At 46.1% G+C, this 21131-nt stretch overlaps 1 protein-coding gene across 5 annotated transcripts in view; it reads left to right on the top strand.

Moving 5' to 3' along the window:
- LOC137653739 (E3 ubiquitin-protein ligase TTC3-like) overlaps window positions 1–21131 on the top strand; it is a 167113-nt gene that overhangs the window by 93628 nt on the left and 52354 nt on the right. For all 5 annotated transcript variants that reach the window (XM_068387359.1, XM_068387358.1, XM_068387362.1 and 2 more), the window contains 4 exons: window positions 973–1099; window positions 10247–10398; window positions 10617–10719; window positions 19986–20059. In XM_068387359.1, the coding sequence (XP_068243460.1) occupies window positions 973–1099; window positions 10247–10398; window positions 10617–10719; window positions 19986–20059 (456 nt within the window). The remainder of the gene's footprint in view (window positions 1–972; window positions 1100–10246; window positions 10399–10616; window positions 10720–19985; window positions 20060–21131) is intronic.

The following is a 21131-nucleotide window of genomic DNA, read 5'->3' as shown; positions in this document are numbered from 1 at the left end:
TATATTTACTGTTTTTAAAAGATCAAGCTGAAAGATACATAAAGTGTCAGAGACGATAGGTAGGGAGACCAAAAGTGTAAATTTTCCCAGGAAAATAAACAGACAAGAATACATTATGTTATCCGGTCTTGCTCATGTGCATATTTGGTATATGTAGTCCATACTGTATTTTTGTATGTGGGGAGAGACATTTTTGGATTTGATTGAATGGTCTAGCCACTGGTAATTAAATAACCCCGAAAAATAACTAAGTCCTTATGATCCCCAGTGGTGAGGTACAATTACTGTAAAATCCCATACTTATACATACTAAAATCTGTTCAATTAATCTGTTCAAAATAACTTGAACCTGATTTCACAAAGCATGAAATATTTGGAGTAAATATTGCTTGAAAATTTTTATTATAGACAAATTTTTGTCATTCCCACAAGAATAGAGAGGTAATTTTGTAGCTTAGATATTAAAACGAAAAAGTGAGATATAAAAAAGTAACCTTTCAATGTTGTTACTGTTCTTAAAATATTTTAATTGTTCATTACTTCTCTTTATTTATTTCCTTATTTCCTTTCCTCACTGGACTGTTTTTTCCTGTTGGAGCCCTTGGTCTTATATCATCCTGCTTTTCCAACTAGTATTGTAGCTTAGCTAATAATAATATGTAGATAGAATTTTGTATTGAAAGATTAAAATGCTAAGAGAATTTTCCATTTATTAAATGGAAAAGAATACATTGAGAAGCAAAATAGTAGAGAGTTTGGAGTAACCCCAAAATAACATTGTTTTAATGGACTAGGTCATACTCCTTGATGTTATTTACTGTGTGTTGTACGAATCACATATTTAAACTACGAGGACTTCCCCAATTTACACAGCTCATTACCATACTGAAGAATAATGATTTAGGCAGGCAAATTTTTTTTTTGTTATATATAAGTTCAATTGTAGATGTTAGAATTTTTTCATTTTACCAGCAACCCAGATTTCAAAGGATTTGTGGATGTCCTTTGCGAGGAGCACTGCACTGTGACGTACCATCCATGTTGTTGGAAAGCACACAAAGAAGAGCTAGAGGACCAGTTTGGGAAAATGTCAGAAAAAGTAAGTTTTATTTATATTTTTAATACAGTTTTAATCAGCATATTCTTTTTTTTTCTTATAATGGCAGTATAATTAATCATTTACTTCATTCTCATTTGGAAACCCCTTTTAGAATAGGGACGCATACTAAACAGGTTCATTGTTTTGTGAGCACAGTTGCATATTTTAATTTCTCCCTCGGCACCATTCTCTAGCAAGTTTGAAATCAATAAAATGCTTTCCTGTGGTATGATTGGTATTGGTGGGGATTGTTTGGCACATAAGGTTGTGTAAAGCCATTCCTAGAGCAGGTATTGCTTAAATCCATTTTTGTAAGAGTGAACATTTCTCTTAACCCTTTTACCCCCAATGGACGAACTGGTACATTTCACAAAACTCATCCCTTTACCCCCATGGACGTACCGGTACGTCCTTGCAAAAAATTGTTTTTTACATTTTTTTTTTGCATATTTTTGATAACTTTATGAGAAACTTCAGGCATTTTCTAAAATAGAGACCAACCTGACCTCTCTATGACGAAAATTAAAGCTGTTAGAGCAATTTAAAAATAAAATATATTGCAAAATATGCTTGGAAAAAAAAATGCCTGGGGGTTAAGGGTTGGAAAGTTCCAAATAGCGTTGGGGGTAAAAGGGTTAAGTAAAGGGATCATGAGAAGGTCATTCCACTTGAATGGGCTTTTTAGTTTAACCAGTTAGGCAGTTTTCATTTTTTTTTCTTTAGGTTTTTGCTAAATTGTAATTAAGTATACTGTATATAATAAGCTCTACTCCAGAATATTAAGTTCAGTCTCCCTGAATTGGATTAAGTCCTGTTTCAAGTTTACGTCATATAAAATTACATTTTTTTGTGTGCATATGTCAGCAGTGCAGGAACTGTGGATTTATAGGAAACTGATATTTTATTGAACTCTCCTGTCTGGCATGAGATAACCCTGGAGAGCTTTGAGTGTAAGATGCATTCTAGCCAGAAGATTAAAGTAACTAGATATATGGTGAGCATTTGATGTTTCATCAAAGGGCCATCATTCATAGATATGGCAGCACATGCTCCAAATGACCCTAAAGGCTCAAGTCTTTCGTTCAATAGATGGAAGTAGTGACATCTCTAAGTGCATGTACCACTTGGACCTTTGGACATCCATTGGTCTTCCTCACATTTTGTGAACTGGCAATGGTGTTAAAAGTTCCTTCACTCCTTTCATAGTGATTTAACAATTGATTTCCATTGTCCAGTATTTATCATTGACTGTATTTTAAATTTTTCTTATCCAATGGCTGTTTATTTCATACTTGTACTGTATAGCATTCTTAGCAAGGAATAACTTATTGGAAATGTCACTGATTTGCATTCTGTATGTTGGGAGTTTTGCCCGGCTTAACCCTGATAGTTTTCAATACTTTGTACATGCTCTCTGTTTTTGTGAGCCAGGGTAGAATATGAGTCAACCTGATGCATCATTAGCAAATATTGCTTGGCCTTCACTGGTTATATTGTGGGTGGGTGGAGAGGTTATCGGCAGCTAATCCTACAACTGTTCCTCCTGGATGGCTAAGGAAAGGAAAATGTAATTCCAGCTACCTTTGCCATAGAACTCCGCGAGTTGAGATCCTGTAGTATGTTTAGAATATGATTTCAAACATTGGCGATTTATTTCTTTTCCTTCCCTTTGTTGAAGGGTCAAAGGAGGAGGATGGTAATGACTCCAGTAGGTAAATAATTAACTGTTGACATGAACATTTATTGTTAGCCTTCCATCCTTTTAAGTGTTTTACACTCGGTGACTAACTCAGTCTGGAAATGTCATAGTTATCCTGTAACGACAAGTGATATAGAATTATTATTCCATAGATCATAAAGTTATCTTTTATTACATTCAGTGACTATGTTTTAGTTAGCAAAATCATGGAAAACTGTTTTAGTTAGCAAAATCATGGAAAACAAAGGTTTAAAAGTAGAGAAAATTTGGTATTTGTAGCCAAATTTTTTGTCCAATAGCAGCTCTTTATAGATAAATTATTTAATTAGAATATTTATTGTATGAAAGCTTCACAAATGCTGTACAGTATTGAAAGTTTTATTTTATTGAAATTATATTTGCAATCTATGGGTGGAATCCCAATCTACTGTAAGGTTGAACACTTTACTACTACTACTACTACTACTACTACTACTACTACTACTACTACTACTAGCTAAGCTTAAACCCTAGTTAGAAAAGCAGGATGATATAAGCCAAGGGCTCCAATAGGGTAAATAGGAAAGTAAATAAATAAACTATATGAAAAGTATTAGAAAATTAAAATAAATGTTTTTCAATATTAAACTTAGCCGGTGATTATATAGGCTGCAACTCTGTTGCTCGACAGAAAACTCTACGTTCAAAATACGTCAGCGATCGCTATGCAGGTAGGGGGTGTACATCAACAGCGCCATCTGTCTATCAGGTACTCAGTACTCAATGTAAACACAGAACCAATTTTCTCTCTGTCGGGCTACCGGCAAGACCTACTAATACGCTGTTACTAACTGGATTTGTTTTCACAACTATTTGGTGAAGTACACTATTCTAGTTTTGAGCTTTCGCTATGCAGGTGTTTTATCTTCATCTCAAAACTTGAACTCGTTTTGGATAGATTTAATTAGGGTGACAAAGAGAGTATGGACTCTCTTTCACTTTTAAATGGCCGACCCTTCCCTTAGACGGAAGTGTGTTTAGGTTTTTAGTAATTTTGCTTAACACGTTATAGATCTATATATTTTATATCTCTCCGCCTTTATTAGGCCTCTTCGATTAACTTTCCATTTATTATAAACATATAAAGATAATTTTTATGTTTTGTTTATATGCGACCTTTCCTGATAGTAGGCGGTCCTAACTTGGAACCGAAGTTAATCAACGTTGAGCCCGTTATATCGTATTTAGCCTTTAAAGAATTTAAAACTTTTTAAATTTAATGTTTTATGAAAGAATTTCTTTGATAGTCTTCGTACTGTTTTCAAAGATGAACTAACGTTTAGTTTTTTAGACTACGCAGTTGTTGACGTTCAGGACGTTCAACATGCGCTCTATCGTTACGATAGAGAGAGAGTGTATCACGGTTTCACTTTGCAGTAAGAGTAAATCGATTCTGACGTTTTGTTCATTCTTTCTTAGCTTTAATGTTTTAAATTCTAAATTAAAGGAACTTTTTATTGGAAAACCTTTCAGTTTTTTCCTTTAGTCAAATAACATGTTTTTTTGACGATATATAATTGGGCTCTTCTCTTAGGTGCGAAATCAAGAGAGAAAGAGAGAGAGAGATAGAGACGGAGGGAGAGAGAGGAGAGAAAACGTTCCGTTCAAGCGGGTAACGTTGTTCTCGCGTTACTCTCGTCCCTAGTCGCTGTACGGGGAAGAAGGTAAAACGTTTCTAGGGTTTTATTCTTGTCCCCAGGCTATGTGCGGTGAGAGATTGTAAACGTAGTTTATTTGAACTAGTGTTTAGTCTCTTTCCCAGCCACTGAAATTTTTATCTTTATATATGTTTTCTGTTTTTTTTGCTAGTATTAATGAGCTGCATTATACGACTGATTTCGCAATTACTACCTTTTAAATTAGGGTAGAATTGCGTGTTTCAGGTAGAAATCAGTAAAAGTTTCGATTTCAGTGAAATAAGTGCAAAACAGAAAATCAAAGTGATAAAGTGATATGCGCAAAGTGTTACAGTGTTGCGTCCGAGGGTTCGTCTGTTCGTGCCTGTCGTTCACCTAGTCCGGGACCTCTTGCAAGCTCCCAAGCCCAGGGGAGAAGTAATGTCGAACGACTTATGGGTTCGTCAGGCCTTGATCAACGAAGACGTTTCCCTCCGTGGTTTCGGGCGTATCTACCCAAGATCGCCCCACCCACACAAAGACGAGAGAGCCCATTTATTTCTCGTCTGCGGAAGAGGTTTCTCGTAAGAAACCATGGACCAAGGGCTCGCAGCTTATTAAGCGCAAGTCGGTCCCTTCCGCGCAAGTCCAACGGCCCAGTTGTAGCCACTGGGTCAGTTCGGACTCGCTGCAGTCTTCCGACGACTGCTCACCTCCTAAGAGAGGCAAAGCGGTACCGCATCAGGCAGTCACACCGTCTGTTGCCGCACCTGCTCCTGTAGACCCTAAGTGGTCTTTGCTGCAGACCATGCAGTCTCAGTTAACGTCATTGATGCGGGACTTTCGTGCGGAGAAGGTTGACACTGCACCAACCTCTAGCCTACAACCAACCACGGTTGTGCGTCCTGTGGACGCTGAGGCGACCTTCTGCCGCACTCCAGCTGAGAGAGTTCCGCCACCCATGCGTTCCAGTGTACCCTGCCAGCCGCATGTTGACGTTCAGTAACGCACGGAACCTTCCGTTGACGTTCGCGAGGTACAACAACAGTCTAAGTTGTTTTGTTTTGACGCGGTGCGTCAACCTCCGCATTCTAGAGTTGTTTTGACTGCTCAGTATAGACAGTCAAAGCAGTCTCGAGTGAACACTGTATGTCCTCACGCACCTGTTGTGGTTGACAGTTCAGTTGTTGACAGTTCACAGACTGTCAAGCAGTTACATGACGTTGCCTTCTGGTCTGCTACTAATGCACCAGTGAGAGACTCACTGAGGTAACCTAGCTTTTATCGGACAAGGTTCCTGTAGCTGAGAAAGTGCTGTTCTCCCTCCTACTGATATTCCCTTGAGGACTCTGTCATTTGGAGAGGAGCCTTAAGCTGCTTAGCCTCCTATGGACTTTAATTAAATCATGATGATTTTTTAAGGATCTTCGTCCGGGTCTTGTAACTGCTGCTCCTCGTTCGCCTAACGTCAGAACTTACACTAGGCCTAGCTACTTCGAAGCCGTTGTTTTTAAGCTAGTGCTCTCTCGCTCTCCTAGAGAGCGTTACGTTGGCTAGGCGACTGGTTTTTGCACCAGGAGGAGTTTTAGGGATTCAGCCTTTGATTTCCCTTCTTTTAAACTGGCTTATAGAGCGAGAGTCTGATAGGACACGAGGGAAGTTCTCGGCTTGGGAGTTCATGCCTCTGCCCAGATAGACTTCTCAATTCTGGTAGACTCGCCCTGGCGCCTAGCCAGGAGACGCTCCAAGTTGTTTACAGGTCAACTTCTCAACTTTTGTCGAGCCTTTGAAGTTTTGCTGTACTATTATGTCACACATAACAAGGCTTTCAGGGATGGTAAATGGTTCCGCCTCAGTCGCTAACCCCGTCTGTTGCCACACCTGTTCCCGTAGACCCTAAAGGGCTTTGCTGCAAGACATGCAGTCCAAGCTTGCGTCCTTGATAGAGGACTTAAATGCGGAGAAGAACCTTCTGGCCAACAACCTTCCAACCGGTTGGTTGTGCGCCCTGTTGACGCTGAGGTAACCTACTCGCGTCTGCCAGTTGAGGTGGTTCCTCCTTCTGGCCAACAACCTTCCAACCGGTCGGTTGTGCGCCCTGTTGACGCTGAGGTAACCTACTCGCGTCTGCCAGTTGAGGTGGTTCCTCCACCGATGCGACCCAGTGTGGGTTGCCAGTCGCACGTTGACGTTAAGCGACGCTCGGAGGTGCTTGTTGACGTTCAGGACGTTCAACAACCAGCAGAGGTGACTTGTTGTGACGCAGTGCGTCAACCTCAGCAACCCGGTAGGGTGTTGACTGCACAACCCAGACAGTCTAGACAATTTCGGGTTGACGCTGTACTTCCTCGCGCACCCATGGTTGTTGACAGTTCACAGACTGTGCAGCAGTTCCATGATATTGCGTCCGGCTCCGTCACGCATCCACCAGTGCGACCGGATTCAGCGAGTCAGACGTTGCCCACTCCGTTGCCGTTTCCTCATCAGTTTCGGATGAGGAACCCTCTGATGAGGACGTTGCTGAACAAGACGATCAGCCCCCAGCCCTGCTATCCATCCAGAAGATGCTGAAGAAGGAACGCTGCCCAGTCAGGCTGTGGATGAGTCTGGTAGGGACACTGTCATCCGTGGATCAATTTGTGTCACTAGGAAGACTACACCTCCGTCCTCTTCTATACCATCTAGCTTTTCACTGGAAAAAGGACAAGACGCTAGAAGCGGTCTCGATCCCGGTTTCCGGAAAGATAAAGTCTTGTCTGACTTGGTGAAAGGACTATATCAACCTTAGAGAGGGTCTTCCCCTGACTGTTCAGACTCCCAACCACGTTCTCTTCTCGGACGCATCGGACGTAGGCTGGGGTGCGACATTAGACGGTCGGGAATGCTCGGGATTATGGAACTCGAGTCAAAGGACGATGCATTTCAACTGCAAGGAGCTACTGGCAGTAAGTCTGACCTGGAAAAGCTTCAGGTCTCTCCTTCAAGGCAAAGTGGTGGAGGTGAACTCGGACAACACCACGGCTTTGGAGTACATCTCCAAGCAAGGAGGGACCTACTCTCTGACATTGTACGAGATCGCAAGGGACCTCCTCACCTGATCAAAAGGTCTAGACATATCACTAGTAACGAGGTTCATCCAAGGCAACTTGAATGTCATGGCAGATTGTCTCAGTCGGAAGGGACAAATAATTCCAACAGAATGGACCCTCCACAAGGATGTATGCTAGAGACTTTGGGCCACCTGGGGCCAGCCAACCATAGATCTCTTCGCAACCTCGATGACCAAGAGGCTCCCAATATTTTGCTCACCAATCCCGGACCCAGCAGCAGTTCATATAGATGCCTTTCTACTAGATTGGTCACATCTAGATCTATATGCATTCCCTCCGTTCAAGATTGTCAACAAGGTACTGCAGAAGTTCGCCTCTCACGAAGGGACAAGGTTGACGCTAGTTGCTTCCCTCTGGCCCGCGAGAGAATGGTTCACCGAGGTACTTCGATGGCTAGTAGACGTTCCCAGAACACTTCCCCTAAGGGTGGACCTTCTACATCAGCCACGCGTAAAGAAGGTACACCAAGGCCTCCACGCTCTTCGTCTGACTGCCTTCAGACTATCGAAAGACTCTCGAGAGCTAGAGGCTTTTCGAAGGAGGCAACCAGAGCGATTGCTAGAGCAAGGAGAACATCCACCCTTAGAGTCTACCAATCGAAGTGGGAAATCTTCCGAAACTGGTGCAAGTCAGTATCCGTATCCTCGACCAGTACCTCTGTAACTCAAATAGCTGACTTCCTCTTATATCTGAGGAAAGAACGATCTCTTTCAGCTCCCACTATCAAGGGTTACAGAAGCATGTTGGCATCATTCTTCCGTCACAGAGGCTTAGATCTTTCCAACAATAAAGATCTACAGGACCTCCTTAAGTCTTTTGAGACCACGAAGGAGCGTCGTTTGGTTACACCTGGTTGGAATTTAGACGTGGTACTAAGATTCCTTATGTCAGACAGGTTCGAACCGCTACAATCAGCCTCCCTGAAAGATCTCACCTTAAAGACACTTTTCCTGGTATGCTTAGCCACAGCTAAAAGAGTCAGTGAGATTCATGCCTTCAGCAAGAACATCGGATTCTCATCCGAAACGGCTACATGTTCTACAACTTGGTTTTCTAGCCAAACACGAGCTGCCTTCTCGGCCTTGGCCAATATCGTTCGATATTCCAAACTTATCGTATGGTTGGTAATGAACTAGAAAGAGTCTTATGTCCTGTAAGAGCTCTTAAGTTCTATTTAAAAACCTTTACGAGGCCCGTCTGAAGCTTTATGGTGTTCAGTTAAGAAACCATCTTTGCCTATGTCAAAGAATGCTTTATCCTATTTTATCAGACTGTTAATACGAGAAGCTCATTCCCATCTGAATGAGGAAGACCAAGCTTTGCTGAAGGTAAGGACACACGAAGTTAGAGCTGTCGCAACTTCCGTGGCCTTTAAACAAAATAGATCTCTGCAAAGTATAATCGACGCAACCTATTGGAAAAGCAAGTCAGTGTTCGCGTCTTTTTATCTTAAGAATGTCCAGTCTCTTTACGAGAACTGCTACACTCTGGGACCATTCGTGGCAACGAGTGCAGTAGTGGGTGAGGGCTCAACCACTACAATTCCCTAATTCCATAACCTTTTTAATCTTTCTCTTGAAATGTTTTATTATTGTTTTTGGGTTGTCCGGAAGGCTAAGAAGCCTTTCGCATCCTACTTGATTTGGCGGGTGGTCAAAGTCATTTCTTGAGAAGCGCCTGGATTAGAGGTTTTGATGAGGTCCTGTTGTATGGGTTGCAACCCTTGATACTTCAGATCCTAGGGGTCGCTCAGCATCCTAAGAGGATCGCGAGGCTCCGTAAGGAAGACGTACTTAAAAAGGCAGAGTAATTGTTCAAGTCGACTTCCTTACCAGGTACTTATTTATTTTATGTTTGTTATTTTGAATAACTGCTAAAATGAAATACGAAATACTTAGCTCATAATAATGTAAACAAGTAATGCTGGTCTCTACCCACCCCCCTGGGTGTGAATCGGCCTATATAATCACCGGCTAAGTTTAATATTGAAAAATGTTATTTTTATTAATAAAATAAATTTTTGAATATACTTACCCGGTGATTATATATTAAAGGACCCTCCCTTCCTCCCCAATAGAGACCCAGTGGACCGAGGAGAAAATTGGTTCTGTGTTTACATTGAGTACTGAGTACCTGATAGACAGATGGCGCTGTTGATGTACACCCCCTACCTGCATAGCGATCGCTGGCGTATTTTGAACGTAGAGTTTTCTGTCGAGCAACAGAGTTGCAGCCTATATAATCACCGGGTAAGTATATTCAAAAATTTATTTTATTAATAAAAATAACATTTTAAGAATGGTAACACCATTAAGATAGAATATCTTTAGAACAGTAACAACATTAAAACAAAATATCTTAAGAACAGTAACAAGATTAAAATAGATCTTTCATATATAAACTATAAAAAGAGACTTATGTCACCCTGTTAAACATAAAAACATTACACTATTCTGACAGTGCTTGATTAGGAAATGGCTTAATTTTTTCCAATTTTTTTTTTTTATATAGTTTACTGTACAGTGATGCATCCCCTCTGTTAAATATCTCGTAAGTCAATGTGTATACTAGAATGACAAGAGATTTTTATGTTCATAAAGTGCATTTGTGAAAAGACTCCGTGTAATTGTTCTTTGATTAATGTAAGTGCAAAACCACATGTTAATGTGTTCATTTTCTGCAGGATTTTTTTGGCACACAATGTGAGACCCCAGATTGCACAGGCAAGATTCATAAAATAAATATCTATGATGAAACGGCCGCCTTGAAGCATGAAATAGTTGGGAACAAAAGAGATAAGAACTCCGCAACACCTGTCAAGCAAAAAAAGAAAAAGTGAGTTTATTGTGATGGTTTTCTTTTCTTCTCTTGATTGATGTTTTTAAATTGAGTTGTGTGGTGGAATCAATTAAAATGTTCATTTCAGATTTGCTAGTGATATTCTTTTTGTTAAAGCTATTCAAGTATGTTTAGTATCCTGTAAATATATATTTTTATTGATTTTTTAAAGATTTATTTTTATTACTAAAGTTTCTGTTGTATTATTTTTATAGGGATAAAAAGAAATCTCAGCCCTCTAAACCATATCAAGACGCAAAGGATAAAAAACGGTCTCAACAAGAAAGCATGTCTGAGGATATTTCACCCATAGAAGAGGTAATTATATTATCTTGATGGCTCTTGCAGTATGTGTTCACTTTTGAATTGTGTAGCATAAGCTGGCACAGAATCAAAGCACTTTCACTAAGACAAATCCCCTTTAAAAAAAATTTGTTACATCACCCCTTCCCTTTAGGGTGTTAAGAAAGGAGATGATTCTTCATCAATTTATTCTATCCTTTGCTACGTCATGCCGAGTCTTTATTATAGGTCTTGATATATCACCTTTTACCATGGTTTTCTGAGCATTCCTACATGCCTTTGTCCAGCCACTTTGATATTTATTTATTTCCTAACTGTTCCTCATCCCTTCTCCTCACCATGTGCAATGCTGTGCTCTCATGTTTTAGTTCCCGACTTATTTTCCAGTTTTAGGGGACCACATTTTTCCAGTTCTCCAACTTATAATATTGACATTTAAGGTCACACTATCAAATCCCTTGCACTGTAATCACAAAAATATGATTTTATTTGTTTATGAAAATTGAATTTGGGCTTTCAACCTCTAACCAGGATCACAAATAAAAAATACCTTCACCCTTTGTATTTTTAAAGCACATTTGTTCCGTAACCGAAATACAAACCACGCTATTTACAAAGGGTTTACTTTTAGCGCAGCTGAAATGACGAGCCAATAGTTTTTAACGAGGGTTAATTACCCCCGCGCTAGTTAGCGGGGGGTGGGGAAGGGTAGCTTGCTACCCCTCCCCCCTCCACACACCGGTGACTTGCTTCACTTCACTTTTGGCTCGGCGGTGATCAGACGTGTCTGTTCATCGCCTTCGCTGACAGCCTTTAATTTTCTTCTTTTTCTTTACAGCTTGTGTGATTGGTTGGAAGTTGACCTTCAGTTATTTTCTTTTATTTAATATGCGGACATGCCCAGGAGTTGCCGGCCGTCCTTGTGGGACTTTCATGTCGGACGTGAGTACGGATCCTCACACCCTCTGCCCTCAATGTCGGGGCCGACGGTGCGACCAGGATAACATGTGCCGTGAGTGTAGGGAGTGGTCTGCCTCCCAGTGGGAGAGGTTTGGCCGTCGGCGTAAGAAGAAGTCCAAGAGAGACCGTTCTCCTCCGGGGTTAGCCTTGAAGGAGGAAGGTTCTCGGGACTCTTCTTCCGCCGCCCAAACCTCCTCCGAAGCTCCCCCTCGTCCGCCTCCTAAGGAGAGTCGTCCGAGTGGGAGCGCAGGCCCTTGTTCTGTTTCCCTACCTTCGGTGGGGGGAGAGGGCGTCGCCTCCCATAGCGAGGCGGTTCCCCCTCCTCCTCCGGGGGAGGTTATTGATAATAATACTTTATCCAGTGATGATCTGTTGCAGATTTGGTCGTCCCTGGGGCTTAAGGGCTTGCCCTCCAGGGTCGCTCTTATTGACCTTGTCTCGTTGGGGGCCGCTGTTAAACAGTCGCCGGTGGTAGCGGAGGTAGACCCTCTGTCTATTGTCGACGTCGTGGTGACAGAGGCCTCCGACGTGGCTGGGCCTTCCGACGCAGGTGCTGTTGCTGGTGATGGTGCTCTAGGCTCTCCTCCTCCTTCCGTGCATCCTTCGAAGGGGGAAGTGAGTCCTTCGGTCTCGACTGCTGCCCAGCTTCCTTCTGAGGGAAGTGTTTTGAAGGAGACTCCCCTTCGGAGGACCGATGGTCCCGACGATCTCCCCCGAGGCCGCCTCCGCCGTAAGGCTCACCGCCCTCTACGCCACAAGGGCCTCCCTTCCCCTTACAGGGGGACTAAGAGGCGCCTTTTTGGGTCTTCGTCCTCCGGGGGGGACTCTCCTCGTCAGCCTCAACCGACTACTCCGCCCTCCTTGAACCTCTCTGCGGACCGCTCTCCATCTCCTGCCGGATCTTCGCCTTCTGGAGAACTCGTCACCCGACGGGCAACGGTCCCTTCGGGGCTAAGGGATTCTTCCCTTACGCGAGCAGGGCCAGCGCACAAGCGCTCTCCTGCTCGCCAGCGATCTCCTGCTCGTCGACGATCTCCTGCTCGCCGACGCTCACCTGCTCGTCGGCTCTCTCCTGAGGTTCGCCCCCCTCGCCAGCGCTCTCCTGCTCGTCAGCTCTCTTCCGAGCGTCAGCGCTCATTTGAGGACCATCGCCCTGCGGTCTCTGACCACCCTTTAGTTCCTGCTGAACTCCCTGCTCACCATCGTGTGTCAGAAACACATGTTCGCCAACGCGCCAGCGATCTTCCCGTTCCTGCTCGTGAACCTATCCTCTCACAGGACACGCGTCGACCTTCTGCTCGCCAGCGATCACCAGCTCGCCAGCGATCACCAGCTCGCCAGCGATCACCAGCTCGCCAGCGATCACCAGTTCGCCAGCGATCACCTTCACATGCTGCCCGCCATCGCACGAACCTGCATGATCGCCCGCTTACGCATGCTGCTCCTCATCGCAATACCCTGAACGATCGCCCTCCTGCGGATGCTGATCACCATCGCACAACCCTGCACGATCGCCCGCTTACGCATGCTGCTCGCCATCGCACAACCCTGCACGATCGCCCGCTTTCGCATGCTGCTCCTCATCGCAATACCCTGAACGATCGCCCTCCTGCGGATGCTGATCACCATCGCACCCTTTCACGCGATCATTCACCTGCGCATGCTGCTCGCCATCGCACAACCCTGCACGATCGCCCGCTTACGCATGCTGCTCCTCATCGCACAACCCTGAACGATCGCCTTCCTGCGGATGCTGATCACCATCGCACCCTTTCACGCGATCATTCACCTACGCATGCTGCTCGCCATCGCACAACCCTGAACGATCGCCCGCTTACGCATGCTGCTCCTCATCGCAATACCCTGAACGACCGCCCTCTTGCGCGCAATCATTCACCTTCACATGCCGCTCGCCATCGCTTACCATCACGTGATCATTATCGCCAGCGATCTTCTTCACCTACGCGGCAGCACGATCCCTCGCCGTCGCGCCATCGCTTGCGTTCGTCGCCTCGGACACGTGTTCCTTTACCTGCCCACCCTCACGCCCACTCGCCTGCGCGCCCGCGTGATCGCTCGCCTGCGCGCCCGCGCGATCGCTCGCCTGCGCGCCCGCGCGACCGCTCGCCTGCGCGCCCGCGCGACCGCTCGCCTGTACGCCCGCGCGATCACCCGCGCAACCATTCGCCTTTGCGCGACCGTTCACCCTCGCGCGACCATAGTTCGCGGCGAATTCCACAGCCGGTGGTAGCAGCAGGGACGCGTGCTCCTAGACGGCACTCGGGATCACCTCCATCCAAGCACAGGTTGGTATTGCAGGACGAGGACAGGTCATTACAGCATTCTTCCCCACCTTCTTTTCAGGCAGGTACCGTCGTGTCCACTCCAAAGGATCGCCCGATCCCTTTCACCTTAGCGAGGATTTCGGACTCTGTGTCCTTTGAGCAGCAGACTTGGTTTGGTCCGCTGGCACGGGCGTTAGTGAGGGTTATGAAACCAGCACTCGCCGGCCAGGGTAACAAACTAGCGGCTGTCTCTCCTTCGCTGAAGAGAAAGAGAGGAGTGGACTTCGTGGTGACTTCCCCCAGGGCGAAGTTGGTTCCCAAGAGGTCGGTCTCGAGGGTCCCCTCTCCTGCACGAGTACTCTCTCCTTCTCCCGTGGACGAGGCCTTTCCGTCCTCAGGTGAGTCCAGTGGACCGGTAGTCTTCCCCCCGGCACCAGGGGGGGAGACTTCGCTTCAGGCAGGAGAATTGTCTCGTGAGGAAGGGGCCCCTCGAACCTCGTTGTTGGGATCCTGTATCCCTCCTAGGAGGGAGCCCAAGGATTCCAAGACCATCCCTAAATCCTCTGCAAGGATTCGACAGGAACCCATGACTACCCAGGGGAATGTCCACGTATCACCCCAGGAAGAGATTCCTGGGGCAGGAGACTTAGCTGCCAGCCCACAGGGAGGAGAACAGCAAGAGTCCGAACATGCCTTCTGGCAGGTCCTAAGCCTGATAAGGCAACTTAACAGTCTTACGGATCCAGTCATCCCCCCCCGTGAAGGCAAAGACACAATTCTGGATGAAGTGTTCGACGTTCGGAAGGCCCCTAAGACCAGTGCAGCTCTGCCCTGGTCTCGGGGGCTGAAGAGTGCCAGAGCTAGGGCCAATGCTCAGCTCGCACTTCTTGCCTCCTCCAGTCGTTCCACTGCCGGGAACAAACTCATCCCTCCTCCTCGCCTTCAGCAGAGGAGGTATTTCGAGATCCTGGGTGAGCACAACCTCGCTCTTCCGCTCCATCACTCTGTGGAGGAGCTGGCGAAGGGAGTTCCCTTGGAGAAACTCTCTGCCCGGCAGGTGTCGTTCTCGGCGGCAGAGATCCTTAACCACGAGAAGGTCGCTAAGTGTGCCATGCAGGCCACTTCGTGGCTGGACTTCTGGTTAGGATCTCTGGGCATCCTATTGCGATCTGAGGACTTGTCCAAGGAGACCAATAGGAAGGCCCTAGAGACCTTCTTGCTCTCGGGCACCCGCTCCATCGAGTTCTTGGCGCACCAGGTTACCACCCTGTGGGCCAACTCGGTGTTGAAGCGTCGCGATGCTGTGTCCGAGAGATTCCATCCGAAGGTCCCCGCCGTAGATGTGTGTAGGCTCCGACATGCCTCCCTCCTGGGGGAGAGCCTGTTTGAGCCTCAAGACTTGGAGCGAACGGCTGAGAGGTGGAGGAAATCCAGCACGGACTCCCTCCTCCACAGGGCCCTTACAACTCGGCCCTATAAGCCTCCAGCCCCGCCACAACAGCAGCAACAGCCTCGTAAGGCTCCAAAACAGGCACCGGCAGCTAAGAAAGTGGTGTCTAAGCCCCAGCCCTTTCCAGCCAAGGTCAAGAGGGGTGGTAAGTCCTCCAGGGGAGGCAAGACTTCTAGGGGTGGCGGCCGCGGCCGCAAGCCCTAGGGGTGGCAGTCCCCCTGCGTGTCCACCTGTGGGGGGATGCCTTCAGCGTTGCGTCCGCAGGTGGCAACATCTCGGGGCCGATGCTTGGACGATCTCGGTGATCGGCCAAGGTTATCGCGTCCCGTTCACGTCATCTCAACCTCCCCTGACAGCGAATCCAGTGTCGTTGAGCTCCTATGCCATGGGATCGGCAAAGGGGCTGGCCCTTCAGGCCGAAGTCAAGACCATGTTCGAGAAGGGTGCTCTCCAGGAGGTCGTGGACGGCTCTCCAGGCTTCTTCAGTCGACTCTTTCTTGTAAAGAAGGCTACTGGAGACTGGAGACCCGTCATCGATCTCTCGGCTCTGAACAGGTTTGTCAAACAAACCCGGTTCAGCATGGAGACAGCAGACACAGTCAGACTTGCGGTGAGACCACAAGACTTCATGTGTACACTGGATCTAAAGGATGCGTACTTCCAGATCCCAATCCATCCGTCTTCCAGGAAGTACCTGAGATTCTGCCTAGACAACAAGATCTACCAGTTCAAGGTGCTGTGTTTCGGTCTCTCCACAGCTCCTCAGGTGTTCACCAGAGTGTTCACCCTGATTTCGACTTGGGCGCACAGGAACGGCATTCGTCTCCTTCGTTACCTAGACGATTGGCTGATCCTAGCAGACTCGGAGTCGACCCTTCTTCGACACCGAGACAGGCTTCTAGATCTTTGCCAGGATCTGGGGATCGTGGTAAACCTCGAGAAGTCCTCTCTGCAGCCGTCCCAGCGACTGGTTTATCTAGGCATGCTAATAGACACCAATCTCCACAAAGCCTTTCCATCAGACGACCGGATAGCAAGGCTGAGGAGGGTGGCGGAACCTTTCCTCAGGCGAAAAGAACTCCCCGCCCAATCGTGGTTGCGTCTCTTGGGCCACCTATCCTCCCTGGCCCGTCTGGTTATAAACAGCCGCCTCAGGATGAGATCCCTTCAATGGCGGCTCAAGTCCCGGTGGAATCAAGGATCCGATTCCCCGGACACTCTGATCCCAATGGGGTCTCTGGAACAGACGGACTTGCGGTGGTGGCTGGCCGACGAGAACCTGCGAAAGGGAGTGAGTCTTCTCGTCCTTCCCCCGGAATTGACTCTGTTTTCGGACGCGTCAAAAGAAGGGTGGGGGGCGCACGTTCTGAACCAGAGGGCCTCAGGCCTTTGGTCAGAATCAGAAAAGTGCCTACACATCAACCTGCTAGAATTGAAGGCCGTCTTTCTGGCCCTTCAACAGTTCCAACGGTTCCTGGCGGGTCACTCCGTGGTGGTGATGAGCGACAACACCACGGTAGTGGCTTATATCAACAAGCAGGGAGGCACTTTTTCGCAACAGCTATCCCATCTTGCAGTAGAGACTCTGAGGTGGACCGAAACCCACTCGATAACACTATCAGCTCGCTTCATTCCTGGCAAGAGGAATGTGCTCGCCGACAGTCTGAGCAGGGCTTCGCAGATAGTGAGTACCGAGTGGTCTTTGGATCCTCAGATAGCCAACAAAGTCCTGACTTTGTGGGGTTCCCCGACGGTGGACTTGTTCGCGACAGCCTTGAACTTCAAGCTGCCCCTGTACTGCTCACCAGTCCCGGACCCCAAGGCACTCTGGCAAGATGCTTTCCAGCAACGGTGGGACAACATCGACGTGTATGCCTTCCCACCATTCTGTCTGATGAGAAGGGTGCTCAACAGGACCAGACTATCGGTCAACTGTTCCATGACTCTAGTAGCTCCGCTATGGCATCACGCGGAATGGTTTCCGGACCTTCTGCAACTCCTGACGGAACTCCCAAGGGAGCTTCCTCCACGACACGAGCTTCTCAGACAACCCCACTCCGGTGTCCCTCACAGGGCCGTAGCCTCGCTTCGACTTCACGCCTGGAGACTATCCAGCGTCTCCTCGCGGAGAGAGGCTTTTCGCAACAGGTTGCGGAGAGAATGTCTCGGCACCTGCGAAGGTCCTCTGAGGGAGTCTACCAAGCGAAGTGGAGAGTCTTTTGTGGTTGGTGTCGTGGAAGGGGTATCTCTCCACTCGATGCCACTATTCCAGCAATAGCGGACTTCCTTGTGTATCTGCGAGAAGAAATGCGCCTTTCTGTCTCGGCAGTGAAAGGCTATCGCTCAGCCTTAAGCTTGGCCTTCAGATTGAAGGGCGTGGATATTTCTTCATCGCTAGAACTCTCTTTACTCATACGTAGCTATGAGCTTACCTGCCCCCAGTCGGAAGTGAGACCCCCTCCTTGGAACGTGGTTCGAGTTCTCAGGTCTCTCAAGAGACCTCCCTTCGAGCCATTACGCCAGGCCTCCGATCGCCACCTGTCTTGGAAGACGGCTTTCCTACTCGCCTTGGCCTCGGCCAAGCGAGTTAGTGAACTTCATGGTCTCTCGTACGACATCGCCCATTCAAGGGGATGGGGGGAGGTAACGTTCAGGTTCGTCCCTGAGTTTGTGGCCAAGACTCAGAATCCTGGAGTGCCGGATCCTCGGTTCGACTCTTTCAGGATCGCGAGTCTCCGTTCTGTAACAAACGACCCAGACCAGCTGCTACTATGCCCAGTGAGGTGTCTGAGGTACTACTTGAAGAGAACGGCTGCAGTCCGTCCTCATGTGCGAGCTTTGTTTGTGAGCACAGGCAGGACAAAGAGGAGGGTCACAAGGAACACCATCTCTGCTTGGATTCGAAGGGTTATCCACCATGCCCTGAATCCTGACCCTCCTCCGTCACGTCGCCCTCGGGCCCACGATGTCAGGGGTATTGCTACATCCCTGGCCTTCAAGAGAAACTTCTCTGTGACGCAGGTACTTCAAGCGGGGGTCTGGAAGCGTCAAACGACCTTCACAGCCCACTACCTGCAAGACGTGACCCACAGGAGCCTCGATACGTTCTCTATCGGCCCTGTGGTGGCTGCACAACAGCTGGTCTAACCTCAGGCTCCTTTTTGGACAAGTAGCAGTAGGTTGAGGGCGTTGTTACCCGGTCTTAGTCTGTGTGAATGAAAGAGTATGTCTGACCCTTACTTCTTTCTTCATTCTCCCCTCTCTTGGGGAAGCAGCATCCTGGTCCTCGCATAGCTGACCTCGACCTCTGCAGGTAACCCATGCTTCTTTGTGCTCCTAGTATTAAGCTTAATACTGTTGCGTCTCCCATACCCTGACGAGGTGGTATGGGGAACGTCCTATCCTAGAATTCCTATCTGAAGGTCTCAAGGTCAACTTCATAGGACGAGTCACACTCTCCTCCTCACACTACTTATGTAGGCCACTCGTTCCTAGCGATGCTAGGAACCTGTGAGGTACAGGGGCTCCCTCTCTCTAGTGCTGCTCACTAAGGGATCGAGCCCCCGGGCAAGCCGAAGTCAGTAAGGCTGGGGACTTTCCACCCTTCCTAAGGGGTAAGTCACCCTTTGTAAATAGCGTGGTTTGTATTTCGGTTACGGAACAAATGACAAATTCGAAGATAATTTGTATTTTTCCTAACCATACAAACCTTAGCTATTTACACATATGTGCCCGCCATCCCTGACCCCCAAGTCAAGTCCTACCTCTAAGTGAAGTGAAGCAAGTCACCGGTGTGTGGAGGGGGGAGGGGTAGCAAGCTACCCTTCCCCACCCCCCGCTAACTAGCGCGGGGGTAATTAACCCTCGTTAAAAACTATTGGCTCGTCATTTCAGCTGCGCTAAAAGTAAACCCTTTGTAAATAGCTAAGGTTTGTATGGTTAGGAAAAATACAAATTATCTTCGAATTTGTCATAAAACAATATGTCGGACCATATATGAGAACTGACACGTTACTCATAACAACCCTTTTGTGATAACAAGAGTTGGCTAAATTTACCAAGCAAGTGTTCTATTCAGAGATTTCCTATTGTATGTGATACTACATGATCCGCAACCCAAGCTGTAGATGTTTCATAAACACTCGAAGACATCATCATCAAATCATTTACGTCAGATTTTGCCAGCTTTACAGCTGTTTAGCTGTATGTAGAATCTCTTCTTTCAACCTAGCATAAGCTAATCTAATACGTTATATACTTTCATATTATCGTCATCAAGACCTACTCATTGAAGGCTGTATTCAAATGTAACTTATATGCTTTGCATTCAAGATAGTATCTGTAAAATATGAATAAAAGACATATGTGTTTAACGTTGAAATTTAAAACAGAACAAGTCATAAAATACACAAACATTTAAATTCTCCATTTTGCTGTTTAACATCTTTTATCTTTTACTTCTTAGTGCAACTGCATGGTTTCCTTTAGTAAAAGTGCATTCCTACCCAAATTGCTGGACCATATGACTCAAAATCCTTGAATTGAAATAAAAACATTTGCTATTGAAATTATAATTTTTTTTTCAGACTGTTAGTACTCCTACCAATGCGTCTACACCACATGGTTCCGCTAATGATAGTAAAGATAGTACTAAACAAAAGTAAGTTTTTTTTCTTACAGTTGTGTGAAATTCTTGTCTACTGATATGTCTTATTTGTTAGAAGGTACAGTTTTTGGGATGTTACATAACCTGAAATTAAGGTGATAGAAGTACAGTACTGTAATTTCCAAAAAAAAAAAAATTGGTACTAACCCATTAAACCCTTTTACCCCCAAAGGACGTACTGGTACGTTTCACAAAAGCTATCCCTTTACCCCCATGGACGTACCGGTACGTCCTTGCAAAAAAATGCTATAAAAATTTCTTTTCAGATTTTTGATAATTTTTTTGAGAAAATTCAGGCATTTTCCAAGAGAATGAGACCAACCTGACCTCTCTATGACAAAAATTAATCCTGTTAGAGCAATTTAAATGAAATATACTGCAAAATGTGCTGGGGAAAAAAATAACCCCCTGGGGGTTAAGGGTTGGAAATTTCCAAATAGCTTGGGGGTAAAAGGGTTAATTTGACTGGCATATTTTGTTACCCTCTTGTGTATACCAAAACACATCATTTAATATATAAAGAAAAAGGTAATGACCTGATACTTCAGTAAGGTGTTATTTGTGTCATGGTCCAGTAAGCCCATGAAAGTTGATAGAATTATTCCTTTTGTATTATTATCCAGCTGTGACAGATAGGTAATTCAATATACTGTATAGTTATTTGATGTATAGAAAGATTTACTTTCACATTACAACACAGTTGTCTTAGTTGCTTTACTATCATGAGGGGATACAGTGTACAGTTTCATCATTCAGAGGTCAAAATGAATACCCTACTCATATTGGCCTGGCCTTCATTTTGCTAGGTTTCCGGCTTTGTCCATCATGCAACTCGCAATCGCCAACATCTCCGCAGCACTCCCTTTGAATCTTCTTTCCACGCTAAGTTAATTCCGTCCCATTCATTTGTTCTATCTTGTGATATCTATATTTGTTGCTAAATATTTTTGCTATTTTAAGAGCATCCTAATTTTTAGTTTGTTATCAGTCCTGATACATATTAGGCTACATTTTGCCTTTCTATTTGGGCCATCGGATGCAACTTGGTAATAATCGTTTTCATCAA

Source organism: Palaemon carinicauda, chromosome 14 (assembly GCF_036898095.1).
Source record: "Palaemon carinicauda isolate YSFRI2023 chromosome 14, ASM3689809v2, whole genome shotgun sequence".
Classification (NCBI taxonomy): Eukaryota; Metazoa; Arthropoda; class Malacostraca; order Decapoda; family Palaemonidae; genus Palaemon; species Palaemon carinicauda.
The sequence above is the reverse complement of the archived record's forward strand: the minus strand, read 5'-3'. Positions and strand labels throughout refer to the sequence as shown.